Source organism: Papio anubis, chromosome 5 (assembly GCF_008728515.1).
Source record: "Papio anubis isolate 15944 chromosome 5, Panubis1.0, whole genome shotgun sequence".
Taxonomy (NCBI): Eukaryota; Metazoa; Chordata; class Mammalia; order Primates; family Cercopithecidae; genus Papio; species Papio anubis.
Genome location: NC_044980.1, coordinates 66,795,105 through 66,808,067, shown reverse-complemented (window position 1 = coordinate 66,808,067; position 12,963 = coordinate 66,795,105). Strand labels below are relative to the sequence as shown.

Below are 12,963 nucleotides of genomic sequence, written 5' to 3'. Positions count from 1 at the left end.
CCCAGCACTTTGGGAGGCCGAGGCGGGCAGATCACTTGAGGTCAGGAGTTTGAAGGTGAAACCCCAACTCCACTAACAATACAAAAATTACCTGCACATGGTGATGGGCGCCTGTAATCCCAACTACTCGGGAGGCTGAGGCAGGGGAATTGCTTGAACCCGGGAGGCAGAAGTTGCAGTGAGCCAAGATGGTGCCACTGCATGCCAGCCTGGCTAACAGAGCAAAACTCCATCTCAAAAAATAAAAAATAACACATAAGAAATAACAAAAAAAGAGTGTTGAAGTAGCCTCCAGGGCGAGCCGTTTCCTATTCCAGACCGTGTCTGACCATCTGACTATTGCTCACAGCTTGCTGTCCCCTTCTCTGTCTCAGGTTCCTTGAAAATCTGTTATAATTTCCTTTGCAAAAACTCAGGGGACTTTATTAATTCAAAAAGTTTAAATGAACCAAAAAGAAAATGCCAGCACAACAAACACTCATCACGGTCCTTTTCATAAATCACTGGATTAAAGTTGTGCTCATTTGTCTTTCTCAAGTCCTTCACAGACTTCATGATGTTACTGACAAAACACTCAGACGAGGCCAAACTACTACAATTTCCACAGCATGTGTCTTCTTGCTCACAAATATACAAGTTTGAAACTAGAGTGAGTTTTTAAAACCTGAAATTAAGATCATCTCAATGTTTAATACTTTTAGTAGCCTACCTTCCTCCCTCAGCAATTCGTCTTAGTAAACATTCTTCAAAGCTAACATTCCCAGGAGCATGATGCAATCTGTAGCTGAGACATCCTGTGTGTGTGAGTAACAGCTATGGCCCTGACATCAGTGACCCACGACAGCCACCTATACAGAGATGTTTGCTTTCTTTTTGCCTTCCTCTTCCCCTCTTCTGTAAGTAAATCATTACTCTTACCTTAAATAGCAAAAATATGGAGGACGTGTATATCGCTTAGTGTGGGTCTAAATTTCTGTTCCAATTTCAGTAGAACCGTGTGCAGCAAGATCCTGGAAACCACCTCTGGCATGTGGCCAAGCTACTAGCAACACCGTCAGCCAACACCGTGGGTGCTTCCTCCTTGCTCTGCTCTACACAGCATGATTTCTGAATGCTTGTAACTGCTCTGCCGTGTGTCGGCGCAGCATACGAACCGCACTCCCCCAGCCTCCAGGGAGCCAGCCCCAGGCACGTGTAGGCTCACGGTGACCCTGTGGGTCATCCACCTTCTTCATTAATCTCACTCTGAGCATTGATTTAGTTTTTCATGATTTCACATCAGCTTGAGCCCTCAGTCACCACCATCAGCAACACCTCACCCCTTGCAACTTCTAAGACTGTCCTGTCCGCGTGTGCCTTTCCAGGTGTGTGAGCTGCCTCAGCTTTACAGAACCAGAGGAAACCAACTGGGATGGTTCGTGCTCATCTGCCTCTCACTTGTCAGCCCCAGAGGTCTTCACAGACCATCCAGGTGCCCAAACGCAGCCTCTGCTGATTGCTCAGCCTATGTCTTCAAACACCCCATCAGCTTCATGATGCTCTATTCACCTCTAAGTAACTCAAGAGATAGGGCTGGGGCCCAAATTAGCCTTGAAGAAATAGAGAGTGCCTGGTAGAAGATTTAGGAAGGAGTCCTCAGGGAGTTGTGAAATAGAATATTGTAAGCAGATGAGAATTCCCAAGTCCAAGGGAGGAAATACGTCCACCTTGCCAAGGGTGGAGGAACACCTGGTTCCTCTGAAAGGACACTCACATCAGACTCAAATCCCAGAACAAGCATCTGGTCTTTTCTTGAGCTCAGCAGGGTAGATCACACAGGCTCAGCTCCAAAGGGACCCCACTGGGCATCAAAATGGGATATTGGTAAACCTGGAGATTCTAGGGCCAGGTGGAATGACGTTATGAGTCTCGGTTCCACCGTCTACTCTCCACCAGTGGTTCAATGGCTTCACCTGAACCTGAGGCTGGTAGTGCCTACTTCCTAGGAATAACAAGGGAACATATGACAAGTCCAAGGCCAGCTTCTGGCTCAGAGTAAAACTGTTCATGAAAAGCTTTGATTGCCTTGTTTTTTAGATTGTAAACGGAGTCTCAACCTCTAGAGTCATGGTATTCCAAATGATCCTACAAATAAAATTTATCTGGATGGGTTTCAGGAAATAGATAAGGTTCCCAGGAAGGAATATTTTATGTTAAAATGTACTTGCTTCTTGTCCACTCTAAACCTGGATCTGGGATATCACTATGAGTATAGGTAAAAGCGTTATTTCAGAACATACCCAAATCTAGGCTGTGCTGGTCTTCATGTTCATTCTGTTGAACCACCAGGCTTTTGACACACTGAAAAAGATAAAGTCAGGTGGGTTTTTAAAAAATTACATATATGCTACACTAATATTTATTTTTGTGAACTAGAAAAACAACCTTGGAAAGCATCAATGAAAACATGTTACATGTATCATCACATGTAAACAGAAAACTAGTCTTACACTTATTATTTAACAGCTAAAAATGAGTGATGAATCTATCCCAAGCTGAAACACATCTGAAAGCTGTACACAGATTATTTTATTCTCAGAGGACATCTCCCAGATTTACTCTTGTAATCACATTGTTGTCAAATATCTATAAACATCAAACTTCAAGTAGAAATTTGTTTTGCAGAATGTATTCAACCATCTTGCATATACAACTACAACTCAGAAAGATAGCTAGGTTTGGTTATAAAGAATAGGGATTAAGAATTGGATAAAGAAAATGGGGCTGGGTACAGTGGCTCATGCCTGTAATCCCAGCACTTTGGGAGACGGAGGCAGGCAGATCACCTGAGGTCATGAGTTCGAGACCAGGCTGGCCAACATGGTGAAACCCCATCTCTACTAAAAACACAAAAATTAGCCAGGCATAGTGGTGGGTGCCTATAATCCCAGCTACTCAGGAGACTGAGGCAGGGGAATCGCTTGAACCTGGGAGGCAGAAGTTTCAGTGAGCCGAGATTGTGCCACTGTACTCCAGTCTGGGTGACAGAGTGAGGCTCCATCTCAAAAAAAAAAAAAAAAAAAAGAAACAGAAAAAAGAAAAAAAGAAAATGAAATTTCACATTGTTCTGAAAGTGACTTGGGGCATATCCTTTTTTTAGTGTTTTTTAAACATTTTTATTACCACTAAATCTTCATTTCTACTTTATGGAAAGACACGCAAAGAAGAAAGAAGCAAATAGAGCGGGGAGTCATTTATTACCTTTACATCTTCCTTTTCGGCTGCTGAGCTGCTGGACACTGAATTCTTAACCTCTGCAAAAGAAATAATTCCCATCAGGATCTGCTGCATGGAGCTTTTGTTAAGAAGAACAACAACTACTACTCGCTGACAAGTGTAAATGAGTTGCCCGGGAGCCTTCTGCGTAGAGGTAGGTTTTTAGATTAGGCCTCTTAAAAATCAGCTGTCCACAGAGCAGAGTGTCTAATAACCTGACTGTCCATACTCTGGTATTATCTGTGTGGACCAAGATGTAAACAAGCCCGGGAGCTCTCACAGGAAATCCTGAGGGGGAAAAAATATCATTAAATAAATACATGCCCTTGATTCCAAAGGAAGGCTACTCACTACCGAAGGTTCTGCAAAACAGCAGATTGCAAGGACGTGACTCGTACCCACCTGAGGAAATCCCACTTGTCTATTTCCTCAAATACCACAGATTTCAGTATGTTTCAAAAGAGCATAATTCATTACACAGGAGGTCTGGCTTTTCCTTCCACATCACTGAAAGTCAAGAACACCAGCATAGCCCTCAGCTCCAACCTCAGCCCCAGGCACACCGGGTGTCCTCTTTCTGAATAAAGGGTTTCCTGGAAACAGTAGTGGTCAGGATGTACTGGGATGGAAAAAAAAAAAAAAAGGTTCACCCAAGGCAGCATTTTGCTCTGTGGTTTGATTTATTGGTTGTGTTTGCAAATACTCAGTTGCCCGTAAACAAGAGCCACTATTGTCGAAATAACCACCAATAACAGGTTTGGGCCTGGGGAAAATTAAAGCACTTGACATCCCTAGCAAGGACAGATGACTGAAAGTCTAAGTCTCTACCCTAGATCTGCATTAACATATAACATTGTGGGGTCTCACTTCTTTTCTGGAAGTTCCACATCCCTTCCCCCACAGCCCTGCTTTAAACAGGAAACCCCTGAAGCTTTCCAGCAGGTTCATTACCTAGACTTTGTCACTCATATTAATTTACCCAATGCCTCAAACCTGCAGGTTGATTTAAAGCTCTTCTCACTTCTGGGCAACAATGCTAGGAGTTATCATCCATGTTTATGCTTAGAAAATGTATAAAGTATTCATTTATATGGCTCTACATGACAAATCATAATAAAGATGACAAATTACAAGGCTGGAGCTATAAGTAGTAAGACCAGGATGGAGCAGAGAAACCAACAATCCTTGTCTTGTGTTTCAATAGATACATCTGCACAGACATCAAGAGTCACACCCTTCTATTTTGCCTGTTTTAGGACATTCATTCCTTTAAAGTTATCTCAGCCATAAACTCTTAAATGATCATTATGCTGTATTTCTAAAGAATTCTGTACATATAGCATTTATTCAGAAGAACAGTATAGATTTTATCCAGATTGCTAATCGAAAAGGCAATCTTGTCTGTTAACGTCAACTGATCTCAGCAGGGAATGAGGACAAGAGGATAGTGTTCACCCAGCCTAGGTAGTGCATTTAGACAGTATCTCAGCTTGCCTTTAAATGCACATCCCACAGAAGGCCTCCAGGTGAACTAGCCTTTATAGATTGTCATGCCTACGTTTTTGCTATAGGTAGTCCATGTGCAATTTTGGCTAGCTTCACCCTTCAAAGACAAATACCATCAAATGCTATATTAAAATATACAAGTCTTCATTAAAAATTTTGTACCACTACATCGATTTAAAAAATAGACTGTCCAAATACCTAGAAAGGTCTTTATCCAAAAATCATTTTAAAATATTTGTGATATTGTGCTGATTCAAGATAATAATGTATCTTTAATTAACCTAGAACTAATCAGAACTATATCTTAGAGCTTTCAAAGAATTTGGCATTCATTCTACCAGAGTTTAATTAAATTGCTCTAGGAGAGTTTCCGTTAAATTAGTAGGATCCTTTTACACTAACCCACCGTACCACCAATTACACAGTGCAATCAAACCACTCATTGCTATAGCAACCTGTAGCAGATAATGGTATCAGTAACTCTACCTATTCTGTTTTAAAGGCCTATTAATCTTGCCCTCAAGCCCACCCAGAAGGAAGGATTACTCCTCTAAATCAGACTTGCCAAACTTGATAAACACATTGTTGTTGTTTTTTTATTGCCAAGCTATAATGGAACAAGAGATAATCTCTAAGACTTATGTTTACTAGTGACACTGCACCAGCCAACAGGGTTAAGTCGCTGTAAGATTCATGCCAGTGTCTCATTAAGAGGCAGATTCGTCTAAAAAATCTCAACTCCATGCACAAGTCTTACTGTCTTACTTTGCAAATGAGACCACAGAGCCTAGACTTAAGCAAATAAAAAACTTACACCCAAAACACAGGATGCTCGGTATTCTGATTTTACCATTTGGCTGTGGCAGAAGACTCATGGTCAGAGGCAGCCAGACTACCAGTGTTGTCTTGTTGCCAACCAAGTCCACCACTGGCTTTCATCTACAGAGTCATGTCAAAAGCACAGGTGGAAAACCAGGATCATGCTCTCAGTTGCTCTGCCTGCCCCCACAAATGTCAGAAAAACAGCCTGATGGTAGTGTTCATAGCAGCCTCTGTGCCTCTCTGGCATACATGGCGGGTAGCTCATACTCTTTGAATGAATCTTTTTCTCTCAATAGGCTGTAAATTCTGGGATAGCTGGGACCAGATCGATTTCGGCTCAACCCTTGTATCCCCAGCACCAAGCTGGGTGCTTTTCACTTAACAGGTGCTGAATAAATGCTTCTCGTCTCCACCTGCAACTGGTGGCCCAAAATATACATAGCTGACAAGATGTGGTGGATCGTTAGACAAGCTGTGGATCAGGACAAAGAAGGAAAAGTTGTTTACTTTTTGGAATTAACTAACTGAAACACTTCCAATATCAAAGCTATTTTGTCACAACTTCTGAACGGCCAGATTCATAGATAGATGAATGCTTTTCTCCTTACTTCCTCCCACCCTTCTGGCTCTGTAAGTCCAAAAGCCAACCCTTTTCCTCTCCACTTAGTAAGTATTGCTGTTTGACTACGAACTACTGCACCTGCATGTGTTGCTACAATGTTTTATCCTAGTGAGCAAATGCAATTCACAACGGCCACAGAATTAAAATGGCAAAGGCACTGGAGAGACTACTTGCCACTCTTAATTCAGAGGCTACTGTAACACTTTGAAATTTTGTTTCAATGTCCCAGTTATTCCTTTCTCTTTTTTTTCTAAAAGCAGGACAACTAGTAAGAACTTTCGTTTTGCCTGTTCGGTATAAATACGGACTGGGAGCAACAATGAGGCACTCATTTACAGAATATCAAAATGAGACTTAGTGAGCGAGAGCCCAACATTCCACTCAATTCAACAAGTTCCACTGGTCCCTACTGAGCAGCAGCTGGGGAGAAGAAACCAAGATGGAAGAAGAAATCCTTGGAATCAAGTAACTCCAAAATGTGCTCCTTGGCATATCATTTTTATATTTATATTCTACATTGTTTCAGAAAGAATTTAAGACATCTTCTTTAAAATACAGGATTTTTTTCATTTAAATTGCTTGTGATTTTTTTAAAGACAAAAGTAATTATTTAAGACAGTGGAGAATTCCCTCCTCTTATACAGTTTTTTTGTCTGGAGGTTAACATATGATCCAATTCTGGCCAGAGTCTTAATAGAAACTTTCCTGACACCTCTCTAAAAAAGGCTTCTATCACTAATAAAATAATAATAAAAAAAAATGTTGTAGGGCAAAAGGATCTTTTTCCATTGCTCTTTTTGTCTGAATAGAGTTCATTGAAGAAATGATTTTGGAGCCACAGTAGACCTCTTGCAACACCAGACTGCTGCAGGCCATTCTCCACAGTGGGCCTACTCTTATTGTGAAAACGTTTATACCGGATTATCTTTTGAAAGATGGTTTTGTGGCCAACAGTCTTGAAACCAAGAAATAGTGTTTCCTTTGGGGATGAAGGCAGATTTGTCTTCAGACCAGGGTAGTAAAGATAATAGCCCCTTCCAGTGCAAGGGTTGGGCAAGCTTGCTAGCAGTCTCCTTATAAGATTTGGGATTTTTTAGTCAGGGTTCCTCAGCTGTGACACAAACTGAGTGTGTGTGCAGCATCTATCTGAGCTGCTCACAAGGCCCCTGGGGGACTTGCTGGACAAGGAGAACCAATGTGAACATGAAGCCCATGCTGCCTATGCCATGAGCAATAAAGTCTTTTGTATCAAAAAAAACAATAAAAACTTGGGGAAAAAAATTTAAAAAATCAATATAACTACCATTAAATGTTGGTATATACTCCCCCATATAGGTTTTTATGATAGCTTTATTAAGGTATAATTCATATACCAAACAATTCACCCACTTAGAGTATACAATTCAATGGGTTTTAGTATACTGAGTTCTGCAACCATCACCATAATCAATTTTAGGACATTTTCATCACTCCAATGAGAAAACCCCACATCCATTAGCAATCGCTCCACATTTCTCCCCAACCACCTCACCATCCTCCCTCCACACCCCAGCCCTAGGCAACCACTGATCTATTTTCTGTCTCAACAGAATTGCCTATTCTGGATATTTCATATAAATTGAACTGCACAATATGTAGTCTTTTGAAACTGGATTCTTCCATGCAGCATAACGTTTTCAAGATTCATCCATGCTGTAGCATGTATTAGTACTTCATTCCTTTTGACTGCCAAGTAGTATTCCATTAGATAGATAGATACATAGATAGATAGATAGATAGATAGATAGATAGATAGATAGATAGAAGGTAGCTATTTTGTTTTGTTTATTCCTCAGCTGATGGATATTTGAGTTGTTTCCACTTTTTGTCTATTATTAATAATGCCACAATAAACATTCAAGTAAAATTTTTTGTGTAGATACATGTTTTCATTTCTCTTAAGTATATAACTAGGAATGCAATTGTTGAATCTTATAACTCCATGGTCGATAAATTTTTATGATACAGATTTTTACATCTCCTGAACCCCACCCCTGCCCACCATAGAAATCTCTAAAGCAAAGAATTCAATTATGGAGAAAAAGTATCCTCCGCCCCAAAATTTGGTTGCAATTATCAATTACACAGAAGCTCTAAATCAATATACAGTTGATCCTTAAACAACACAGGTTTGAACTGCATGAGTCCACTTTTATATGGATTGTTTCCAATAAATATGTTGGTAATTTTTTCGGAAATTTTTTGACAATTTGATAAAACTCACAGACAAACCACCCTTTCCTAATCCTCCTGCTCCTCAGCCTACTCAGTGTGAAGACAACAAGGATGAAGACCTTTGTGGTGGTCCAGTCCCACTTAATAAATGGTAAATGTATTTTATCTTCCTTATGATTTTGTTAAGAACATTTTTTTCTCTAGTTTACTTTATTATACAAATATAGTATATAATACATGTAACATACAAAATATGTGTTGACCAATGGTTTATGTTACTGGCAAGGCTTCTGGTCAACAGTGGGCTATGAGAAGTTAAGCTTCGGTAGAATTAACTTTGACTCACATGAATTCTTAACTGTGCAGGGGATTGGTGCCCCTAATCCAAGTTGTTCAAGGGTAAATTGCATTTTTAAATTGAAGTCAGGGCATAATTTTCCTAAGTTAATCAATGGCTTGAATAAAATTAAGCAAGTCATCTTTCAAAGACATAAACAAAATTCCATTTTTATCAAACTTAGATTCTACTTCAACTCAAGAAACTAACTTTTAGCTATATTTTCAAGATCATTGCAATTCCATTAGAATACTTAGTTGAGTTTAATACTTGTTGTTTCTCTCTAGCCTGCTTATCTGACTAAGCTAGAATAAAGTATCTATATTAGATATGAGCCAAATGTGCTGCATCTAGGTGAGCTCCGGGGAACCTCCGAGTCGCAAGCTCAAACATACAGTGGGTTCAACCTGATGATTTCTAAAGTTCTTTCCAGGTCAAACCATGATTCTTTAATCCTTTGATAAACCAAGTGGTGAGGAGAATTTTTATTTATGTGTGAGAAAATACAGATATTTTTATAATATACAAAATGAGTATCATATCATCATGATATCCTATCTGTATCCTTGTCCCTTTAATGATGAAGATTGCTCTTTTCTGTGACAAGGAGAAGAAAGAGGACTGGCAAAGTCAGTCACTAAGGGAAATACAGAAAAGGCTGAATTGCTCTGTAAAATGCAGCCATAAAAAAGAGAATAAGTTCATGTCCTTTGCAGGGACATGGATGAAGCTGGAAACCATCATTCTCAGCAAACTAACACAGGAACAGAAAACCAAACACTGCATGTTCTCACTCATAAGTGGGAGCTGAACAAAGTAGACACAGGGAGGGGAACATCACACACCAGGGCCTGTCGGGGGGGTCGGGGGCTAGGGGAGGGATAGCATTGGGAGAAATATCTAATGTAGATGACAGGTTGATGGGTGCAGCAAGCAACCATGGCATGTGTATACCTATGTAATAAACCTGCACATTCTCCACATGCATCCCAGAACTTAATAATAATAATAATAAATGAAAGCAACAATTACAAATCATTTCCTTGGGCTGTGTATGATTTTCTTGTTGAAAATGCCAAAAAATACCCTACTTCTAGGAAAAAAAAATTTATCAAGTCCTTGACCAGATATTCCACATGAGAGTCAAGGTAGAGCTGTGTATGCAAGTGAATGATCAGCTCTGCAGAACGGCCTGCCTAGTACTGATGTCTTAAGTCCCTAACACCCAAGTCCCAGCTGTCCTGGCTTAAAGGACCTATATCTTGATATTTGGACCATCTGCAACAGTTCTCCTAAAATGCCCTTGTGTTAGAGTGTCTCAAACGAAAAATCTTGGAAACAATACTTTGTGTGGATAAAAGCCCTATTGTTTTCCCAGTCATATCTCACAGGAGATATTCAAATAAGGAGAATCCACCACACAACTCTCTCTACGTTTCACAAACCAAAGCACAGAGGGAAGTGCTGCACCCCTGCCTACAGAACGCTCAAGCAAAATATCTGCTGACTTCTAGTCACCATGACATGAATGGCTAGGTCCTGGTATCTCAAAACACATATCTTTACCATTGAATCCACCATAGGCATGTGTTATATAACTTGCACTCATGATTAGACATCATTCAGTAAACATTCACTATGTTCATACTGGGCAAGGAGCTTTATCCGTACTTCCTCACTGAAGTAAGTATTAAATGACACCCCACCTCCACCCCTACCCCATCATTTTTCACAAAAGCAAACAGCCTAATCACTTGCATTATGCTCAAAAAGCCAGCTCACCACAGAGCTGAGGTTTTTAGCAAAGTCAGCTTATTACTGACATGTGTCATTGAGACATGTCTGTGCACGCGGGTCATAAGGACTTGAGAGAGATGAACCATTTGGAATAGGGCATTTCAAGGCAATGTTTCCAATGTTTGTGCTTTTTCTATCCCCCAAATGCTGGAGAGAACTCTAGACCAGCAGTCCAGACAAAAAATAGATCAGTCCTCTGCTCTATAGGGGTAGTGGTAGTCTGTAGTGTGGTCAGTAAGGGAGTGGACTCTTCACCTGAGTTCTGATGGCCTGGGCCAGTATCACCTCAGGTAAGTTACACAACCTTTCTGTGCTTCCGCTTCCACATGCATAAAGTGGGGAGGGTTGATTCCTGACTCCCAGAAATGCCCCTCCCCATGACCACAGGTATGAGTGCTCCATGAGTGTATAGACTTAACTCAGGTTGTGCCTAATGCCTAGAACAATACCCAGCATATAGCAGGTGCTAACAAATGCTTGAATGAAATTAAATGCAAGCAAACTCCTTGAGGGCAAAGGTTTTTTCTCCTTGCCATTTTGTTTTTTTGGTTACTGCCAAGAACAGTAGCTGGTATAAAGTGATGGGCAGTCAACACATATTTACTGAATGGATGGATAAGGAAATGGGCCTAAGGACACATGTCCAGGTGTCCTGCCTGAATCTTGCATTTGGACCAACGGCCTCTTCTGCCTCCCACACAGAATCACCATGGGGAAGCCCCTTTGAGCCTGGTGAGAGCGGCTGCCTCCACCCTGAAGGAAATGATTTTGCCCTCTCTCCTTGGTGATTGTAACACATGTTCCAATCCCAACTCCCTATTTCCTTGTCAATGAAAATGTGGAAGATGATTTATTGGGAGAAGCCAACAAAGTAACAAATGAGTGACACCAAGTTAAGACAGTCAGCAAATGTAGAGAGTTTTTGAATGACAAAATAATTTTTTAAGTGGATTCATACAGTGGCAAACGGTATTGTAGTCATTCTCAGGTTGTGTTATAGTCCAGTAGACACCAGGCAGGCAATAGCCTCCCATGTGATATCAAGAATTGAAGTGGGATGTCGGAGGAGGCGTGGATGATCTGGAATATTCAAGATGACTGTGAACAGTTTGAAAAATTCTTCCTTGCACCTCTCTAGCGTGCGTATTACTGGACTAACAGATGGTGGGAACCAGGTGATAGTGAAAATGAAGGACATAAGATCTAGAAAGGGAGGTGCCACAGAGCTGAGGAAGAACAACATTTTCAAAGTACCTTCCACAGACCATTTCTATGAGAGTTGAGAACTGCAAAAAAAGGACTCTTTGTGATCAGTTAAATTAGAGAACTGCTAAGTTAAACAAGATTATATAGGTTTCTTGACTTACTAAAGCCCACAAAACATTAAATGCATTATAAATCTCAAACGTGGGAGTTTCATATACAGTAGCCCCCACCATTAGGGATTTCATATTCTATGGCTTTGATTACCTGCAGTTGACTTCAGTCCAAAAATACTAAATAGAAAATTCCAGAAATAATTCCTACGTTTTTTAAATTGCAGACCATTCTTGAGTAGTATGATGAAATCTCATGATATCTCATTCCTTCCCACCAGGAAAGTGAATTATTTCATTGTCCAGTGTCCTTATGCTGCCTACGCTACCTGCCCATTAGTCTTTTAGTAGCTCTTAGTTATCAGATCAACTGTTTCAATATGGCAGTGCTTATGTCCACGTAACCTTATTTTACTTACCAATGACCCCAAAGCACAAGAGTAGTGATACTTGCATATTGTTATAATTGTTCTACTTTATTATTAGTTATCATTGTTAATCTTTACTATGCCTAATTTATAAATTAAACTTTATAATAGGTGTGTATGTATAGAAAAAAAGCATAGTATATATAAAGTTCAGTATTATCCAGGGTTGCAGGTATCCACTAGAGATCTTGGAACTTATCCCCCAAAAATAAAAGGGAACTACTGCACAGCATTTTCTACTTATTTGGCCAAAGAATCCTTATTTTTCAAAATATCTTCCAAGATCAGTGTTCTGTACAATGTTCTTTGGAAAGCCTAGGACAGAGAGATCAAATAAGGATAAGAAGGCAAGGGGAAAATATGGAGCCAGGTTTTTGATTAATACTAATAATTACCTTATTAATATGAGCATATTAAAATAAGATGACTTTTTGGCCATTCGATTCATTTGAAATAATGTCCCATTATTCTGAGAGTACAACTAGAATCATGAAACTATAGAAGCATAACTGGATCATAGGCAATAATAAAACCATTTATCACACTCACAGAGACAGCAAAGTTAATGTCCAGGCTAGAATTATTATAGTCTTTTAATTAATAACAGCTACAGATATAATCTTAGAGTTTCCCCCCTACTACGCATTGTCCCAGAGGGGACAGAAA

At 40.0% G+C, this 12,963-nt stretch overlaps 1 protein-coding gene across 3 annotated transcripts in view; it reads right to left on the bottom strand.

Moving 5' to 3' along the window:
* Positions 1-12,963, bottom strand: part of ARHGEF28 (Rho guanine nucleotide exchange factor 28) — a 313,224-nt gene that overhangs the window by 139,590 nt on the left and 160,671 nt on the right. For all 3 annotated transcript variants that reach the window (XM_021939454.2, XM_009208611.4, XM_021939453.2), the window contains exons 8-9: positions 3,241-3,293; positions 2,280-2,340 (exon numbers count right to left, since the gene is read on the bottom strand). In XM_021939454.2, the coding sequence (XP_021795146.2) occupies positions 2,280-2,340; positions 3,241-3,293 (114 nt within the window). The remainder of the gene's footprint in view (positions 1-2,279; positions 2,341-3,240; positions 3,294-12,963) is intronic.